This window comes from Cicer arietinum, chromosome 4 (genome assembly GCF_000331145.2).
Source record: "Cicer arietinum cultivar CDC Frontier isolate Library 1 chromosome 4, Cicar.CDCFrontier_v2.0, whole genome shotgun sequence".
Classification (NCBI taxonomy): Eukaryota; Viridiplantae; Streptophyta; class Magnoliopsida; order Fabales; family Fabaceae; genus Cicer; species Cicer arietinum.
In genome coordinates this window covers 15,453,890-15,475,174 of record NC_021163.2, presented here as the reverse complement: position 1 = coordinate 15,475,174, position 21,285 = coordinate 15,453,890, and the positions used below count along the sequence as shown (strand labels likewise).

At 31.5% G+C, this 21,285-nt stretch overlaps 1 protein-coding gene across 1 annotated transcript; it reads left to right on the top strand.

Moving 5' to 3' along the window:
• The first annotated feature begins 8,641 nt into the window (after nucleotides 1-8,641).
• On the top strand, nucleotides 8,642-14,965 carry LOC101506300 (amino-acid permease BAT1-like). Its single transcript, XM_004496968.4, has 8 exons — nucleotides 8,642-8,879; nucleotides 8,971-9,231; nucleotides 12,343-12,361; nucleotides 12,496-12,715; nucleotides 12,811-12,992; nucleotides 13,425-13,714; nucleotides 13,801-13,930; nucleotides 14,460-14,965. The coding sequence occupies exons 1-8, from the start codon at nucleotides 8,752-8,754 to the stop codon at nucleotides 14,799-14,801; spliced, it is 1,572 nt and encodes a 523-aa protein (XP_004497025.1). The 5' UTR covers nucleotides 8,642-8,751; the 3' UTR covers nucleotides 14,802-14,965.
• The last annotated feature ends 6,320 nt before the right edge of the window (nucleotides 14,966-21,285 follow it).

The window sequence follows — 21,285 nt, the reverse complement described above, 5'->3', positions numbered from 1 at the left end:
AACCCTATTTGTTAGGGATAAGTGTAACAAGATGAAATCTTTATTTTTCAGATTTGATTTCTAGTTATATGAATGAGTTTATTGAATTATTTTTCTTATATATGTGCTTAATGTTTTTTATAGCTTGATCAACATTAAAATATTCTACGATTCGTATTTTGAAACGGAAGTGAACTTTATGAATGCTTAAGATGAGAAATTCATGAATTTGTAGTCTAGGGATAGATGCAAATTATGAAACCAATTAAATTAGTTGCAAATACAATAGTTTAACAAGAGAGTTCCTATACGGTAAGGCTTAATTATAATCTTAAATCCACTAAAGAATTAGGAGTTACTTTGGAATTAAAGGTTATGTCACTAAGACATTAGGGCAAGAATAATAAAGAGAATTCGGTAATAATTTAATAAAGGAATTCAGTAACTAGGGTCAAATTAGACACCGAGGTTGGATTCGAAGTGAAACTCATCCCTGACATTTTTCTTATTATAAAGGATCAAATTTATTACCATTGTTAGTTTATATATTATTTCAATCAAATCGGAAACTTTTTGTGCAATTTTCGTAATTAAATATAATTCACTAGTAAAACGCAATCTTTGAGTTCGACACCTGGTACTACCGTTTTAATTATTACTTGGAACGATTCAGTACATTTGTTTTCTAATGGACAATCAATTTCTGAAAAAGAATATAGGGGTATGATTGGCTCATTACTTTATTTAACTACAAGTAGGCCTGACATTGTTTTCGCAGTAGGATTATGTGCTAGGTTTCAATCTTCACCAAAAGAATCTCACCTAATTGCCGTGAAAAGAATTTTTCGTTATCTTGTTGGTACTACTGATCTTGGCATTTGGTATAACAAATGTTCTCATTTTAATTTTGTAGCTTATTGTGATGTCGATTATGTGGAGATAAGATCAAAAGAAAAAGTACAAATGGTGCATGTCAATTCTTAGGAGAAGCGTTGATAAGCTGGTCATGTAGAAAACAAAACTCGATTGCCCTATCGACCACTGAAGCTGAATACATTTCAACATCAAAATTGTTGCTCCCAAGTCTTATGGATAAAAAATTCAACTTGAATATTTTTCAGTAAGATATTCTCACATTCTAATATATTGTGATAATACTAATGCCATTAATTTATCTAAGAATCCTATTCAACATTCAAGATCCAAACATATTGAAATAAAACATCATTTTATTAGAGATCATGTGAACAAAAAAGATATTGAATTAATCTTTGTTGATACAAAGAATCAATTAGCTGACATTTTTACAAAACCTCTTGTTGAAGAAAGCTTCAATTTCATCAAAGAACGATTAAAAATCATCAAAAATTCTGCTCAACATCGTTAAAATTGAAACCAGAACATTCTGGTCATAACGGAGAACGTTCTCAATTTTGAGCCTATTTGTTCAAGAACGATCATCGTTTTCATCATGAGAAACTTTCAAAATCAGCTTTTAAACTGAAATATCTGCTAATTTTCAAAAGGTAACGACTACCCATGCCCCACCTGTCACATCTTTTCACTTTCCTCCTTCCCAACACTCAACTGACCAATCCATCTAATCACACGCGTGACACTTTCTCCACTCTTAAACCAACTGCATTTTCTCCACTAACCTACAACTTCAACCTTTTTTTTTTAATGAAAATATTCATCTTTTTGTCCCCTTATCAGTAACCCTCATTTTTTTCTTCAGAAAATGACTCGCACAAAAACGTCAGCATGCAAAAACCCTAGCTCACCAAAACCATCATCATCTCTTTCACCATCTCCAGACCGTTCACCATCACCTCCCCCAAGAACAACACCCTCATATTCATCTTTAGAGAGAACATTCTCTGATTACATGTCTTCATCACCGGAATCAAGTCCGATCACATTGAAGCCTATCGCAACCATTCTTCCTCCATTGTATTGATGCCCTCTTCCTTCAATCAGTCAAGCCTTACCTCATCTTCGAAAAACCCTCAACCTTAGTTTCAACACTTCATCCTCCCAACGAAGATCAATGTATGTTCTGACAGGTATTGGTATTTCAAAAACAAAAAATATAGACACCACAATCTATACCATTTCTGATGATGATTCTGAACCCTCACCACCACCACCACAAAATCCTAAATCACAAATTGTTTCTACATCCCAATCTTCCAAACCAAAATCCCCAGAAATTTCAAAATTCCAAAATATTACAAAATCTCCAACAATCTCAAAACCCCCAGCAACTTCAAAATCCTCCAAATCTCCTTCAAAAGTGTTTTCATCCAAAACCACCTCCTCTAAAAGTAAACCCATGATTCCAAAATCCCATTCATCTTCAACGCTCTCTCAGTTTTTAGCCTCTAAAAAAAAATTAAAAATCCTAAAAAATTTACAAAGAAAAGTTCAACTGAAGAACGTTCTTCGTCCAAACCCCTAACTCAAGAACACTCTCCCTCGAAACTCAAGAACGTTCTCTAGTAAAAACTCCAAATCCAAAATCAATAAAAACCTCCAAAACAACAACCATAAAACCCTCCACCAAACCTTTTTCTTCCAAAATTCTTATTCCACCTTTGATTCCTTCAAAATTTAAAACACTATATGCTAAAAAATGGCCTCAACGACCTATTGACATTGGTCGAGTTTTTAGTTTTGAAAACCTACAAGTTGAAGGAATCTCCATTCGACATCATACTGATGCACTTGGATGGACTGATTTCCTTAAAATTTCTGACTGCTATTACCCTGAGGTCATTCGAGCATTTTAATGCAAAGCTGAAGCATTTGCAGATAAATCCCTCATTGTCTCAACATTAAAAGGTATTGAGATACGTCTAGAACCCTTAATTATGGCTAAAATTCTGAAACTACCATCTGAAGGCTCAACAGTTTTTGGAAAAGACTGATACACAACCTTGAACACCACCAAAGAAGAAGTGTTTCAAGAGTTGTTTAGTAAATGGTCTACAAAAATTTTCTCAGCTGACCTAAAACCACTTCCAAAAATCTTCAACAATATAAGTCAACACTCCATCCTTCCTCATTGTCGCAGCCACAAATTTGTCTCTGATAATGATGCACTAGTCATTTATCATTTTCTTCATTGCAAGAAGTTGAATCTTCCCTACCTAATAATCCAACATATGATTGATGCAGTTCACAAGGATTATAAGAGAAACACCGTTCTATATGGTATGGTTTTCTCCAAAAAATTTAGGCATTTTCAGATTCTCTTGTTGACTGAAATTTCTAACATTAAGATCTCCAAATTCTCATCCAAAAACATATCCCACATGAAACAAATTCCCACCATCCCATCCTCACCAAAATTTGCCTTCAATCCGTCTACCACTAAAAGGAAAAGGATTGCATGCACCTCTATTGACAACACTGAGCAGTGCTCACCTCAAGAACGTTCTTCCCCTCCCCAACATGTTGAAGAACGTTCTCCGTCTCCAACTGTTCTACAAAATTTGAATCATATCCTTGATCAAGTCTTTCCTCTAGCGTATATTATTCCACTCGTCACCAATCCATCCTCTCAAGGTAATCTATGTCCTTCACTTCAAATTTAGCACACCTCTATGATGTCACCAGCATTTGTGTCCCCACAAAAAACATCTGACTCTATATTTGGAATAAGCCAATATTTGATTTTTCCAGATTCAGACATAGCTGGCCTATCTGTGCCTCATAATTCTGGTCCTACAAACTATATTCCTCCCATTAATACTTCATTTTCCACCTTATCTACATTTTGTACCACTGCTGCTCCATCCCAAAATACTCCTCTCACCACTCCAATTGATGATGAACAATGTCCTTCTAAAAGGACCAAAATGGAAAGGGAAACATCCAAAACATATAAGGAAATTCCCATAATCTTTGCTGCTCTTCAAACCATCATAGCTAGGCAAGTTCATCAGGACAAAAAGCAAGCTATTTTGCGGGACTGGATGGCTACTCAGCTTGCTCCCAAGCTCAGACTTGAGCCTCAAATGCCTAATCCTCCTCCAATTTTTCCTAACATACCTCAGTCGTCAATGTCTCCGTCATCTGATGGGTCTTCACCTTCATTGTCTTTCTGATTTAGCTTTAGTTTAACTCTCCTATTCCTTTTTTCCATGACAAAGGGGGATATGTTATTTAGATTTTAAGAATCAGAAGTTCTTTTTGTATGACTACTTCTTTATTTTATTTTTTTGAACCACCTTGTAATGATCTAGATCTTTATTGTTATATCAATGAAATATTATTATTTAGTTCAAATGATTAGCACATATTAAGGGGGAGTATTTTTTTTTTTTTTACTAAAAAGCTCTCTGAATTATTATTAGAATCAAAATTAAAAATCTAAATTAACATGTTTTGTCATCATCAAAAGGGGGGAGATTGTTGAGACAAACTCCTAAATTAATATTTTGATGATAATTAAACAAAAAGTTAATTAAGACTTCTAATTATGATTTTAAGTGTTTTGGTATTTAACATGTGTATTTAAGTGTGTTTAAACAAGATAGTTACCAAGTATTACAAAGCAAATCGTATTAAAATCAAGAAAGCAAAATCAGTAAAACGAAGAACGTTCTTGACAGATTTCTGGAAAATGAAGAACGTTCTCCACATCTACCATAAACAAGAATAATCAGATTTTATGTAAAAGATTAGATCCAGGATGTACTATTCCATATCTTCATCAGAAATATATGAAGATCAATCTAAGCAAGAATCATTCCAGAATTTGAAGACTCAACACCTTGCTTCATAAAAAGCATAAATCAAGATAATTATCCAAGTCAAGCAAATGCAAGTACAATTGATAGGTTGTAAAGGACACTGTTGTTGTACCTTCAAACAAACCTACACAAGTGACTTAAAGCTTGTAATCATTTCAGACAACTGACAATATCACAAATACAAGTCAGCTCATCTCAAACCAATTCAAAGAACGTTCTTGGTTCTCAAGAACATTCCTGGTTTCAGCAAGAACAATCTTGCATTATGATTGATCTTATCCATTCACTTACACATGACAACTGACCTACTTCCAATGGTTAAATGAGTTGTAATAAACTTTCTTGAAGCCTAAAATAAAGCTTCACGATGAAGAACAAATCATAACTCAAAGTGCCAAACAAAACATCACACATTCAAATCATACTCGAGCTTCTCAAATCACTCTAAGTTGCAATTCCATTTCTTAGTGTGATATTAGAATCAATGATTACCGAGTTCTAATATATATAGTCTATTTCTCAAACAAGAGTTGAACAATACTCAGATTCTAACATTCTCAAAATCATTAATTTGTAACTCAAGGCTATATTGTTAACATAGCTTGAGTAGTAGAAATCATTTTATGATTTAAAAGGTAATTTGTAAAATCCTTTCTAAAATAGTGTGAGGTAACATGTGGAAATCATTTTTAGGTAGAAAGGTAGAACCTTGTAATAGATCAAGATTGATATGTGGAAACTGTGTGAAAACCAAGAAAGTTCTTGCTTTGAAGCACTTAATGGAAAATCTCACATTTGTGAGGACTAGACGTAACCCGTATTGTGTGAACTAGAATATATGCTTGTTTGATCTCTCTATCCCTATCCTTATCCCTATTTATTATTTGTCTTACATTCACTTTTTATATTGATAAATTGATATTGATGTTTTTCCACTAACCTAAAACGTTCTTCATTTATATCCAAGATCAATTTTAAGTTAAATTTTTTAGTTTTTTAATAGGAATTTTTAAAAAGGGCAATTATAATTCAAATTCTTCTTCCTTATAATTGACATTGACAAATAATACGTTTCATGCATAGGTAGAAATTTCAAAAATAAATAAATTGTTATAACATTATTAATTCTATATATAAACATGTAAAATAAATAAATCTCTGTGCACAGGTATTATGATGTTATCATATTCATAAATTGCGAAAGAAATTTTAAGTAAAATAGTCTTTATTTGTAAAATATTTAACTTCATATCTTATAATTTATATATTATAATTTAGATTAATATATGTTGCTTTTGTAAAAAATACTTCATATAAAAGTAATAAGATCTATAAAATAATATAAATAAGATAAATAAAAATTTATGAAAAAAAACAAAAAAAAAAACTCACAATTGATTAAAATATGAAGTTATGAACAAAATAGTAAAAAAAATTCAATAAAGTAACATGTATGAAAATAATAAAATTACAAAAGTCATTTTTAATTGTGACTTCACAAATAAAGTGTGTATTTTACCGTGTTATCTTTGGTAAATAAACTTATTAATAAATGTCTTCCATCTTATTCTTTTTTTTACTTGTGAATTTCTCAGGTTTCATCTCTATCTGTTTTTAAAAATTATTTGATTTAATTAAGAACTTAAAAATCTCAAGAGAAACTTTGAAAGTGAACTATTTTATAGTGTAAATTCATATGAATTTATAAAACAACAAATTTATGTATTAATTTCAAAACAAAATGGTGTATATTCATATGAATTTATTAAACAACAAAATTATGTATTAATTTCAAAACATCGTACCTTATATATATATATATATTTCTTATAAATCAATGTATTTTCAATTTATAATTCGATTATGATTATAATTAAATACAGTAAATATTTAAGAGATTAATGTCATTATACTCTCATTTGGTTATTTAACATTTAAAAAAGTAAATTAATTGTCATTAATGCTAAATATTTAATTATATATCTATTTGATTTGATATTTTTCTATTAGTTACTATTTACGTATAAGACCGAAATGAAATCGTGAATTTTAAGGTGTATTCACAAAGATAGTTTGACTTCATATTTGTTTAACCAATTTGGTTATTTAACATTTTAAAAAAGTAAATTAACTGTCATTAATACTAAATATTTATTTGTATATCTATTTGATTTGATATCTTTTTATTAATTACTATTTACATATAAGTTTGTTATATGTAAACCAAAATGAAATCGTGAATTTTAATGTGGATTCTAAAAAAATTAGTTTGACTTTATATTTCTTTTACAAATTTAAATTTTGTATTTATTATTATAATGAAATTTATTGTCAAATACACGAGAAAAGACAACTTTTGAGAAATTACTACATAATAAAATATGTCTCATTTAATCTTAGTATAGATGTCTTTGTCGTACAATTTCAACTTTTTTTTCTTATTTTTTTAATAATATTTTTATGCAATAGTTATAAAATTCAAGTCATATAATTAATATTATGCCAATGAAGGCAATTAAATATTATTTTATTTAATTTCTCATATGTTATCTCCATTGAATATATTTAAGTTGTGTTATACATTAAATGTGTGTATTTTTTTTAATAAAAAGAGGAGAAAATGAATAGTTGTAACGTGAAATTTGACAGCAAATAGTTGTAATGTGAAAAAGAGGAGAAAATGAATATAATAAGTAACCCTCTTTTCTTTTATAAATGATCATAACCCTCTTCTTTTTCATCACTTTCTAATTAAATTTTTTATTTATTTAATTTCAGCCAATTAATTAGTGTTTTTAAAAATTGTTTATTAGTTTTAAATATCACATAAAATAAAAATAAACATAAAATAATCCATCTCAGCATACTATGTCAACAAATTCACATGAACAAAGTTAAATAAAAGATAAAAATGAAAAATCTAATATTAGAGAGATAAAATTTAATTTAATTTTACAATGACTAAAATCAGAATAAAGATAGAGATTATATTTCATAAATATTACAAAGACGAAAATAGAAATTAATCCTTCTTTTTATGTAAAAAATATAAAATGACTTATCTTTATTTATTTTGTAAATATTACCAGTATACTACCTCTGACATCATTTATAAGAAAGTGTTTGATTACTACTATAGTCTTTATTAAAAAAAATTACACATTTCAAGATGTATTTATTATCTATATATTTTATATTTGTATTCAAAATTCAATAGAAATGAACATATTTGATATAGATTCTACCATTTTCGAAGAGAATTCCATATAATATTATATTTAAAATAAATTAAAAATTATTTAAATAAATTAAAAATTTATATATTTAATGTTCCGTTAACATTAATGATTTTTGTTTTTCCTTCTTATTAATTATATAGGACTCAGAGGTAGTAAGTTATAAAGTCATGTATGTACGTGGGTAGAGATCTGGCACTACCATGACATATCACGACGTTTAATAAAGATGAGATATTTGCCGACTTTCAAAAATTGTAAATAAATTAACCACAACTAATTAAAATTAGTAATGCGTGCTCTATTAACTTATTTTTTCTATAATTTTAGATTAGACATATTAATTAGTGAAATACATCTCTCATTTTAATTTTAATTAGTTGTAGTTAAGTTACCCACACCTAAAATTTACATTTTATAAAACCAATTTAAATTTCTTTGTTTTTAGTGAATAAACCAATTGAACTTAGAACAAACAAAAAACAATTTAAGAATGACATGAATGAACAAGAAGTTGAAGACTAATTAATTAATAAAATAATAATAATAATAAAGTAGTGTTGGAATAATACTGAGAAGGTTAAGACTTTAGAAAGTGCCCGGCCAAGAAGTAGGGAAGCACATGCTTGCTTGTGTAATATATTATATACTAATGCGAGACGACAAATCTCTTCCACAGTTACGCAAACAAACGTCTCATTCATTTCGCATATTCTCTCCCTCTTCCCCTGCTTGTTCCTTCAATATTATTTTTCAAAAAAAAAAAAACAAAAACAATGGGTTCAGCCACAAAACTGAATACAAACGGTTATAACAATAATAATAACAATAATATTTCACACGATTCTGGCCATGCTCGTCTTAACGAACTCGGTTACAAACAAGAACTCAAGCGTGACCTTTCGTAAACTACTACTACTACTATTTCATTTCAATTTCATTTTCCATTTCCATTTCATTTCACTCTTTATTCATTTTTCTACTACGATTTTCAGGGTTCTATCAAATTTTGCGTTTTCGTTTTCAATAATATCAGTGTTGACTGGAGTAACCACACTTTACAACACCGGTTTGACCTATGGTGGTCCTGTTTCGCTCGTATATGGATGGATTATTGCTTCTTTTTTCACCATGTTTGTTTCGCTTTCAATGGCTGAAATTTGTTCATCATATCCAACTTCTGGTGGTCTTTACTATTGGAGTGCTAAGCTTGCTGGTCCTAATTGGGCACCCTTTGCATCCTGGATTACTGGCTGGTACGTTCTACCTACCTCCTTTTCATTACAACAACTACCTAGTACTATTTCAATTATTTTTCATTTGGTTGTCACTAATTAACTAGGCCTATTTGAATTTTATACTATATAGTATAGCCGTGTTCCATGTGATTTATGGTGAAAAGTGTGTCCCATGTGCTACTTGAAAATCGTTTGGCATATGTTTATGTTGATTTTGGAGATGTAAAATTGATTTTGACATTTTTTATTGTTCTCCAATAGAATTCATTTTGTCTCCATAATTGATTTAACTTCAAACTAAGATTTGTAGTTTTTGAGTATAAATGTGATTTTTACAAATAAAATTATAACCAATATTGCCAACTTTATGTAGGTGTTCCGGGTTCTCCACATTCTTAATGCTAAGATTATGAACAATGTTAATTTGACAAAAATAAAAGCAAACAAGCATAAGTTGTGTTTTTAGTACAATATATATTTTTCTTGTTTTTTTGAGAAATTGGCCCTGATTGAGTCACTTTGACAGTTGGAAGGACGAGTGATACTATGAACTTCTACTTATGAGAAATATCATTTGTTATTGTTAGAGATTCGTACTATTTTCAAGCATTGCTCCAATGTAGACTATATGAGATACTTTTCCATCCTAGACGTTTTTGGAGTATAGTACTATGTCTTAGTCACGAAGACAAATAATACTGTAAACTATTTTCAAGCATTGTTTCAACGTAGATTATATGAAACATTTTCCCACCCTAAAGGTTTTCTGATGTATAGTTTTAAACTACTAATATCAACAAGGGGAGAAAATAATTAGTTGGTCTGCATTATATGTCTCAAATATAAATGTAATATGTACAGTGATTTATTAAGAGAATTAGTTTTTTTTTAACTCTTTTAGTTGTCAGTATTTGTTAGTTACCGATTCAATTAGCTAGTTGTATTGGTTGTTAATCACTTGTTAGTGTTCACATGTGTAACTCTCTCGTTTGTATCTTTTAATCACGAAGCTTACATGAGAAATTGTCTATCTTTCAAGCTTTCTTTTAATCAAATTCTGGGTATACAATTCATAGGATCAAAACACCATTCATAATAGTGGCAATGATTTTCCTTGATATAACCTTAATGTTCTGCACAGCAATTTGGAATATCCAACAACAAATTTAAAAAAAAATCTCCAATTGTAGCATTCTCACACTATAGCAGATATATCTCTCTCTCTCACACACACACTGTGTATTCTTTTTTCCACCCCTAATTGGATAGATAGTAGACAAATAGATTATCACGTGTCTCATAAGTCATATCCAAGCTGTATTCCCTTTGGCATATTCAAATTGTTGACCTGTCATAGAAATCTCGTACATTTTTTTTTCTTGTCGATATTCATATCAATGGTTTTGGATTAATTTCTAATTATTAGTGTTCCGTAAGGGACAGAGACACCTCAAATATGGTGTTTTTATCTAATACTACTACATTAGTAGTTGGTGCTTGATAGTATTCACCTACTATCATTCTATTTAGAGTTTTGCTATTTCTTCCTCCTACTAATTAGATTAGATGTTCAATTTTATCCCTGGAAGATATTTCTTGTGTTTTTTTAGTTCTGTTTCCATTATAGGAATTGGTGATTGCAGTGGTAAACTAGCGAAAGAGTTTACCATACCGGAATTGTTAATTTGCCAATAAACTCATCCCTTGGTGGACCAACTTGTACATATCACAGTAATATCTTTTATGGTCTATTCACTCTTGAATTACTCAATATAGTATTCAATGGAAGAGTAAATGCCTCTCTTTGGAAATTGAAAAACATGGGTGTTTGGACTATATTATTTATATTTGGAAAAAAACAAAAACAAATGCAGTGGACACAGATGGTTGAATCTTTTGTTCACACCTGTTGTAACTTGGGTTAAGTCTGAAATTCTACAATGGTTATACGTTAATTCTATTGTAAATCCTTAATGAGGTTGATGGTTTTCCTGAACTTGTACGGGATGTGTCTCCCTTAATCTAATTTTTTTAATCTATATAAAAAGGCCTCTGTTTTAGGTGCAATCTTTGGAGTGCCCGTTTCTTTTTTATTTTATGTACCATATCACTATCACATTATAGTATCTTGTTAACATTTCATCTAAAACCATGCTGAATGCATAATTCAAGAAATAGCCAGACTGATGACTTTGTACATAGAGGGGGAGGAGGTCTCATTAAATGATGAGTAATTTTTTCTATAGCGTGTATGCCATGTTATAATTTCCGTAACAACCAACTACTGTTTATGAGCATGAAATTTTGAAGTTTATGCAAGGATCTTATGTGGGCCTGATTGATCTTAAATATTTTGATATACCATGCATTCTGTTAAAGCAACTCAGACTTTGTGAACTTTGAGCAACATAAAGAATATCTTATAAATTAATGGTTAAGATTTGGACGGTTTGAAAGGTAGTGGGAGTAGATATTGGTTGATAGAAGACTTTCTATGGTATGATAGCAAGTTTTGTTTTTAAACTAAGATAGGAAAAAAAGGAATCGTGTAATCTTTTAGTCCAGAAAATAGATATTTGAATATTGTAACATGCAGTTGCCCCATTAATGTGTGCAGTGGATGAATCACTCTGCTAACTAAAAATTGATATTATTGATACCTAAATTTGTCATAGAAAGATAATGATAAAGAAATCTCCCCTGTTCTCAAGATTTTTCATTAGCGATTTTCAAGTTGACTTTATACTTCAGTATGTCTGCTGAGTAAAAACGTCCACAACATTTTCAACAACAATTTGAACTATATTTTTTAGATTTATTTATTCAGTAGTATAATCATAAGATCAACAACAAGATGGAACTTCTGTTAAGTCCACTTGCAAGATTGACCGTTATAGTTAATCATGTGACACCTAACATTAAAGCATTTCTTCTCTTTTTACTGTTAAGCCTAAATTTATAATGTAATTCAAACAATTATGTAGCTCTCCTTGATGACTATATGTTGAAAATGAAGCTTTATAGGTTAATTAGGGTGTCAAGCCTAATAACAAGACACACTGCTATATTTGCTTTTCTTCAGTCATATCACTGATTTTGTGTTGGATGGTTTCTCTGTTTGTTTGGCAGGTTCAATATTGTTGGCCAGGTATTCTTATGAAGATAATTATTCTCGAATTTCAACATTCTTCACTTTTCACTGCAAGGTCAAACTTGTGTGGGATGTAGATTTCTAATAGCTCAATCTACATTAATAACTTTTGATTTCTTTTCCATTTGCAGTGGGCAGTGACAACAAGTGTAGATTTTTCACTTGCACAGCTCATTCAGGTTATTATTCTTCTTAGTACTGGTGGAAAAAATGGTGGTGGTTATGAAGGATCTAAATATGTAACTATTGCTATCCATGGTGGAATTTTGCTCCTACATGGTATAATAAACAGTCTTCCAATATCATTGTTATCATTCTTAGGACAGGTGGCTGCTTTCTGGAATGTTCTAGGTACAAAGAAACCTCCTTTTTATGCTTTCTTTTCTAAGTTCAGTACTTTGAGGTAAGCCTTTTGGAATCTCTAATTGGAATGGACAACGTTTTAGGTGTTTGTGTGCTTATGATTATCATTCCATCTGTTGCAACGGAAAGAGCCAGTGCCAAGTTTGTTTTCACTCATTTCAATAGTGACAATGGGGAAGGAATCAATAGTAAACCCTATATATTTCTCTTGGGACTTCTAATGAGTCAGTACACCCTAACAGGATATGATGCATCAGCTCATATGGTATAATATTCTTTCTACTTTTTTCTCTCTTTTCTCATAATTTGTCATCACGGAAAGCTTTTAGAAATTTTCTTTTTTTGACATTCATTTCGTGTAGGTTTAGATTGATTATGGGAGAACCAAAAGTGATTTTAAAGACTTAAAATCGATTTAGCTATGTTTGGGAGCTCTTGATTAGAATTGATTTTTCCTCTAGAATTAATTCTAACTTAACGTTATGACTTGTAGCTTTTGCATCCAAACATGATTTTTACACTCAAGTTTATCGTTCAACTCGCTTTCACGTGAGCATATCCAAATATAAAACATTTTACTTTTAACTAAAAACAACTTTCAAAATCAATTTTCACCACCATAGGACCAAACACATTGAATAGTTACTAAATGATTTAGATTAAGATTCTCTGTTTTAATGTAAACTTATATTTTCAGACAGAAGAAACTAAGGATGCTGATATAAATGGACCAAAAGGAATAATCAGTGCTGTTGGGATATCTATTATTGTTGGATGGGGTTACATTCTAGGAATTACCTTTGCTGTTACTGACATCCCTTACCTCTTGAGTGAAAATAATGAGGCTGGTGGATATGCCATTGCCGAAGTGTTTTATCTTGCATTTAAGAGAAGATATGGCCATGGAGTTGGTGGCATTATTTGCTTGGGAATTGTTGCTGTTGCAATATTTTTCTGTGGTATGAGTTCAGTTACCAGCAATTCAAGGTAACTGTACCTACTCTTAGTGAGTTTTCCATTTGAGAGGGATTAAATCTGTAAAGTTACTTATATGATGCTTAAATTTTGTACAGGATGGCTTATGCTTTTTCAAGAGATGGGGCCATGCCATTGTCATCATTGTGGCATCAAGTAAACAAGCAGGAGATCCCCATATATGCAGTGTGGCTTTCCGTTTTAATATCATTTTGCATGGCACTAACGGTTTGTACTTTATCATCATCAGATATCGTTTTTAGTAAGCTGCAAATTTAAGTGTTTAACTTCTATTATATGTTGAAAAATGGAAAACTACGATTCTTATTTTATTTGGTGACAAGGAAAAGGAACCAATTAAGATTTGATTAGATCTTCCCGTATCTTTTAAGTAGAGCGGCAATGATCAAATTGTTGAACTTAACAGGCGTTTTGGCTTCTCTAAAATATTGCTTCCCAGAGTAAGTGGTTGAACTTAAATGTTTAATGAGTTTTCGTAAAGGTCGAATCATTCAAAAAAAAATTCAAGTTCGAATCCTGACTGAAATAACTCTTAGTTAAACTTTACTAACTTCTCGCTTGAACTCCACATTACTAAGATGCTTTAAAGTACATGCATAATTAGGCCTGCTGTTGTTGTCATTTGTGATGTTCTTGTAGGCAAGTTCATAGCTCAACCTAATCCACATTAACCATTGTTCAATCATATCAGTATTTTATTGTTCTAACTCAATTCAAACTCTATTATTGCATGCAGTCTCTTGGAAGCATAGTGGCATTTGAGGCCATGGTGTCCATAGCAACTATTGGATTATATATTGCTTATGCACTGCCAATCTTCTTTAGGGTGACTTTGGCACGAAAACGTTTTGTTGCAGGGCCTTTCAATTTGGGTTCTTACGGAATCATTGTTGGTTGGATTGCAGTTCTTTGGGTGGTGACTATCTCTGTATTATTCTCATTGCCTGTTTCATATCCAATAACCATTGAGACACTTAACTACACACCTGTTGCTGTTGGATGTTTACTCCTTCTTATACTTTCTTACTGGATAATCAGCGGTAGACGTTGGTTTAAAGGACCTATCACTAATATATAAAAGTGAATTTTTTATCTAAGTATTTAGTGAATTAACTTTAGTCATTGTTGAGTGTTATTTTTTTCTATCAATGTAATGTACACATCATAATGTATAAATTAATGATGTGGATAATGCAAGGCCATGAAGGTGCCCATCTTGGGAGTTCATTATTACTGATTGCATATCTTGGGAGTTCATTATTACTGATTGCATGTGGCGTGGAGATATACACGTTAGTGTTTGTATGTACAATGTTTTTTTTTTGATAAAACATACAATTATTGGATAAAGAATATATGATTTGAAATAAATAATAAAATTGAAAGAAAAAATACCCTATAATAACACTTGGTATTCCATTTATATCTTCTCCTCCGCATTTTTTCCATCTGAGAGAAACAATTACCATTTGCTGATTGTTGTTGTTAAATCAGTAAAGCACAATTATTTGATAGGTTTGTTGATTGTTTTGTGACTAATAACAAGTTTTTTTGTTGATGGAATCATAATAATCTTTTATTTTAATTTCGTTATTAGTCATGATCCAAGATTTTGAGAATCAAGACTAATAAATATTCTTAGCTGTACTTCGGAAAACAATAATCAACATACCGCCTTATTTGACTGCTAGGCGACAAACATTGCGTCGGTTTTTACTTTTCAAAATACATTTTTTAATCTTCTGCCTTTAAAACTGTATGAATAAAACTAAAAAAGTGAACTCTTATACTCCAAAGTTTTGTTAGTTATTCAATTCCAATTTTGTTGTTGTTGTTAGTTATAGGTTTCATTACGCGTGCTACTTTTTATATTTAATTTAACTTTTGAATTAATTTTATCTACGAGTAAAATAATAGGTTTGATTCAAAAAATAATATATAATATTAATATTTAACATTACAAAATTAAAATAATTGTTATGTTTTAAATATAAAAAATATTAATGAAATTAAACTAGTAAAATATTATTAAAAAAATAATAATAAAATATATATAATATATTATATTATACTAATAAAAAATATATAAATATTAAAATTTATGTATGCAATTTGATTTGATTGGATTTTAAAATCTGATCTGGTCTGTGTCCTTTTTACAAAACAACATCTAAAATATCTAATAATATTCAATTTTTTGAGTTTTTGATTTTTTAAATCAATTTGCAGTTTTATCTATAATCAATTTGGATATAAACACCCTAGTGATATAATGATACTACAGGAACATAAGTGCTGGGTTCTTAAAAAGTGAAGCACCGCATGCGAATCCAAATTAAGAGTTCAATTTATACAACATTTTTGCTTTAAAGATAAATTTTAAAAACAAATAAAAAATTTCTTATTAAAAATAGTTTTTATTGGTAATGTAATAAAATTAAGGCTTAATTGCACTTTTGGTCCCCTATTGTAGGTGAAAATTGAAAGTAGTCCCCCCCATTTTGTTTCTCCGCAGTTTTAGTCCCCCAAACAGAATTTGAGTCCAAATCATGATGAGTTGTCATTTTTTTAATGACGTGTCAATAAAAAGCTAACGTGACAGACGCATACGTGGAATAAACTTATTATTATATTATTTCTAATTAAAAAATATAATTTATATTTTTAAAAATCATTATTATAATTGTTAAAAATTATTATTACAAATAAAATTTATTTGTTATAATTAAATTAAAAGAAAATGAACCCTAAATTGAACCAGAAGCATATCGTTCAACAAACAACCCCAATTCAACAAAAGCTCTCAAATCGATTCCGATTTCGATTTCTTCATCTTAAACAGATTCCGATTTCGTCTTCTTCTTCATTGTTGGTCACCGTCTTCGTGTCCCGTGTTGGTTTTCGTCCTCTGTTCGTGTTTGTGTTTCGTCCTGTGTTGGTGTTCGTCCTGTGTTTCTTCTTCTTCATCGTCTTCGTATTGGTGTTCGTCCTGTGTTCGTGTTTGTGTTTCGTTTCTTCTTCGTTTGTATTTCGTTGTTTCTTCTCTTGTTCTCTATTTTTTTGGGAAAAGAATGTCTTGTCATTCGTATTCAGTTACAAGCAACAATTCTCATTTGAGAATTAGAAGAAGAGAATGTTTGTGTGGACTTGAATCTCCTTTGTGTACTTCTTGGACGGCTGAAAATCCAGGTCAAAGGTTTCATGGTTGTGGATTTTATAAGGTAAACTATTTATCAAAATTCTGGAATTTATTTATTTAAATTTGTTTTCTGTATTGCTTACGTATTCTGGAATTTTTGTTGTTGTTATGTTTAGTTACAGGGTAAAAAATCTTGCAATTTTTTTGATTGGTTTGATGAGCCAATGACAGAACGTGCAAAAGAAGTTATTATGTCTTTGATGAAAAGGATTGATGAATTCAAGAAGAAAGATAATGTGACAAAAAATTGTGATGATGAATGCCAAAATTTTGGTCCATTTGATGGCATTATAATGTAAGAGTAACATGTCAAGAAGTTTGTTTTCCTATTTAAAGAACCAAAAACATGTCAAAAAAACTAAACCACAACAAAACCAAAACCAAATTGCAGGGCAAAACAAAGTTAGAACAAAATAAAGCATGCGGTTGAACCAGAACCAAACTACAACAAAATTAGAACAAAGTAAACCAGAACTAAACCAAAACAGAACCATCAAATCTAAACTGAACCATCAGAACCAGCACAGAACCATCAGAATAATGCACATAATAATGCAGAACCAGAACAAGCAGCACAGAATAATGCAGAACCAGAACAAGTAGAACCAGAACAAGCAGCACAGAATAATGCAGAACCAGAACAAGCAGAACCAGAACAAGCCGCACAGAATAATGCAGAACCAAAACAAGCAGCACAGAATAATGCAGAACCAGAACAAGCAGCACAGAATAATGCAGAACCAGAACAAGCAACACAGAATAATGCAGAACCAGAACAAGCAGCACTGAATAATGCAGAACCAGAACAAGCAGAACTAGAACAAGCAGCACAGAATAATGCAGAACCAGAACAAACAGAACCAGAACAAGCAGCACAAAATAATGCAGAACCAGAACAAGCAGCACATAATAATGCAGAACCAGCAGAACCAGAACAAGCAGAACTCTAAACTAAATCAGAACTATAAACTGAACTAGAACAAGCAGAACCAGAACATCAATAATGCAGAATACCAAGCACAACTAGAACAATTTAAACTAGAACCAGAATTGAACTAGCAGAAAAAAACCAGAACAAGCACAAGAATAAAACCACAACCAGAACAAGCACAAGAATAAAACCAGAACCAGAACAAAAACAAGAATAAAACCACAACCAGAACAAGCACAAGAATAAAACCAGAACCAGAACAAAATTGAACAGAACTAGAACTGAACATCAATAATGCAGAATACCAATAATGCAGTTAAAATCAAGTTTTATACCTATAATAAGGTGAAACTTACGATTCTGGATCAGCTTTGTTATGCCATATGCAAACAAGAGCATGGCAACACGGAATACCAGTCAAATCCCACTTACGACAAGCACAAGTTTTTGTGTGTAGATTTACCGTATAAGTATCTACACCATTTGTGACACTAAACAAGTTAAAATCATCATCTCCATGCCAAGTTGCGAACCAACACCCAACTGCTCTTTTTGCCTTTTCTGTAATATTTCAAACCTTCAAGTAATGTTATGATAGGCTTATCTCTATACTCCAATACAGCCATGTTGAAAGCCTCACACATGTTGTTTACTTGAAGGTCACATTGTGTATCAGTGCGAAATGCTGACCTAGTCCACATAGATGGTGGAAGTTGCATCATGTCTTTCCATGCATCTTCATTGATTGCCTTAATTTTTTGCATTGCTTTCTCCCAATCCTGGACCACAGTAGCTCTTGCTGCCAACCAAAGAAGCTCTTTCATATGTCCTCCAGGATACTTTTTTTTCCAATTCCCATACAAGTGTTTAACACATAATCGGTGTTCCACATGGGCCCCAATGTTGGCAATGGCCGGTACCAATCCCTGAAACATATTATTTACAAACAAATTCATTAAAAACAGATTGCTTAAACAGATTGCTTAAAAACAGATTATTCAGCATAGACTTCAGCACACATACCTTTTGTTGATCTGAAATGAATGCATATTGCTTTTGCTGAACATTGTTGAGGTCCTCCAGTAAAAGATCCAGAAACCATTGCCATGAGTCTTTTGTTTCTGCTTCAACAACTGCATATGCAATGGGAATCATTTGATTATTCCCATCTTTACCTACTGCGGCTATTAATTGACCGCCATATTCTCCCTTCAAGAAACAAGCATCCAACCCAATTAAAGGCCTGCATGTATTAGCAAATGCAGCCTTACAAGCCTCCAAACATACATATATTCTCTCAAATACTGGTCCAATGTCAGACATACCACACTTAATAATAACCGTAGAGTTTGGATTTGATCTCCTAAGTTCATCAGCATATTCTCTCAAATGTGCATATTGCTCCCTTTGAGCACCTTGAATCATTTCTATGGCTCTTACTTTGGCTCTATATGCTTGGTATTTAGACAACTTCACACCCCATTTATCAAGCGCCTCAACAATCAATCCATTGGGTTTCATTTCAGGTGTATGTCTCAACATAGGAACGAATTTCTTGGCAAGCCATTCAGTCTTAGCTTGTTTATTTTTTGCCCTCCTATTACATGTATGATCCTCTGTGAAACTCACTAATTGCCAATATTCATTTGAAGTCCTCTTACTGATCCTCATGTAAAATGGACATTCTGGCTCACACCTAACAATAATTCTCTTTCCATCATTCTTTTTGAAATACAAGTTTTTCTTAGTCTCCATTGCAAAATCTTTAACAGCATTCTTAACCTGCTCTTTTGTATTGAACTTTAGGCCCAACTCAAACCTTACTTCATCACCATTTTCAGGTTGATTAAATTTAGGAAATTTCCTAACATTCTCTTCATCAACTTCACTTCATTTTCTAAATTTAGGTTGATTAAATTCTGATGATTTGGTTGAAGTATCCAAATCATCAGAATTCACATCATTTTCTTCAAAATCAGTTGCAAAACTAGGCCTTGGATTTCCTCTTGGGTTTTCATGTCTTTCAAATGAATTTTCATCACCAACATTAACAAAGATCTCAGTTGGTATTTCAGAAATCCAGTCCCAATCCTCATCGTCATATAACTCACCCATATCATCATCGTCATCATCTGAGTTAGCAACATAATCTTCATCTTCTTCACTCAGATAATCTTCACCATGGACTGCTTCTGATTCAGGTTCAACAGGTTCAGATTGTGGTTGATCTGGTTCAGTTTGAACTGGTTCAGATTCTGATTTATCTTCTTCAGTTTGAACTGCTTCAGATTCAGGTTGAACAGCTTCAGATTCAAGTTGAACAGCTTCAGGTTCAGGTTGATCTGGTTGAAGTGGTTCAGAATCTGGTTGATCTGGTTCAGTTTCAGGATTATCTATACAGTGTTCCACAAAGACGTCAATTACGTTGAACCCTTTGACATCTTCAGCAAACTTTAATACATCCTCGTCATTGTTGAGAGGTCTAAGTCCACGTGTAAATGAGTACATCGGATGCTGGTACCACAAGTGTTTAAAACTCATATATCCTAAACTTTTGACCATTTTAGTAATTTGCATGTGAGACATTAAGTCTACATCCCAAGACCAATTCATCTCATCCACTTGGGCACAAACGTACATCTTCACTGGGTGGTTTACAAAACTACCCCAATGGTTAATTCTTAACCTAACTCTGTGGACTGAAGTTGGCCTACACAAAACAAATCATTGAATAAATCAGTCATAAAGGCATGGACCACATTATTAAAAACACATGGACCACATTATTAAAAACGCATAAAGGCATTGAGTTCTGTTAACAGTGTAGAGAAAAACTTTTGGCCCTAAAATCAAAGTTCAAATACAGAGTTTAATAATGTTAATAATAAAACAAAGCGAAAACCCTAAAATAACATACCTAGCACAAAACTTTGTATCTTCTTTCCTATCTGAAGATGGAGAGAACTTGAAATGACCTCCACTCGCCATTTTATCACTGATGAAAACGACAGATGAACAAACGATCCAGAAAGCGACTCAGTGATGAAAACGATCCAGAAAACGAACATGAACACAACGATTGAAAACGCACACGAACGCGAACGATCCAGTGCGAACGCGAACGATCTAGTGCGAACGCAAACAATCCAGTGCGAACGCGAACGCGAACGAATCAGTGATGAACGCGAACGAATCAGTGATGGATTCAGAATGGTTTTAGGGTTCTTCATTTTAGGGTTCAGAATGGTTTTAGGGTTCTTGAGTGAATCCTTTTGATTTTGATTTGTTTAGGATTTTGGATTTTAGGTGTTTTTTCTTTTAATTTAATTATAACAAATAAATTTTATTTGTAATAATAATTTTTAACAATTATAATAATGATTTTTAAAAATATAAATTATATTTTTTAATTAGAAATAATATAATAATAAT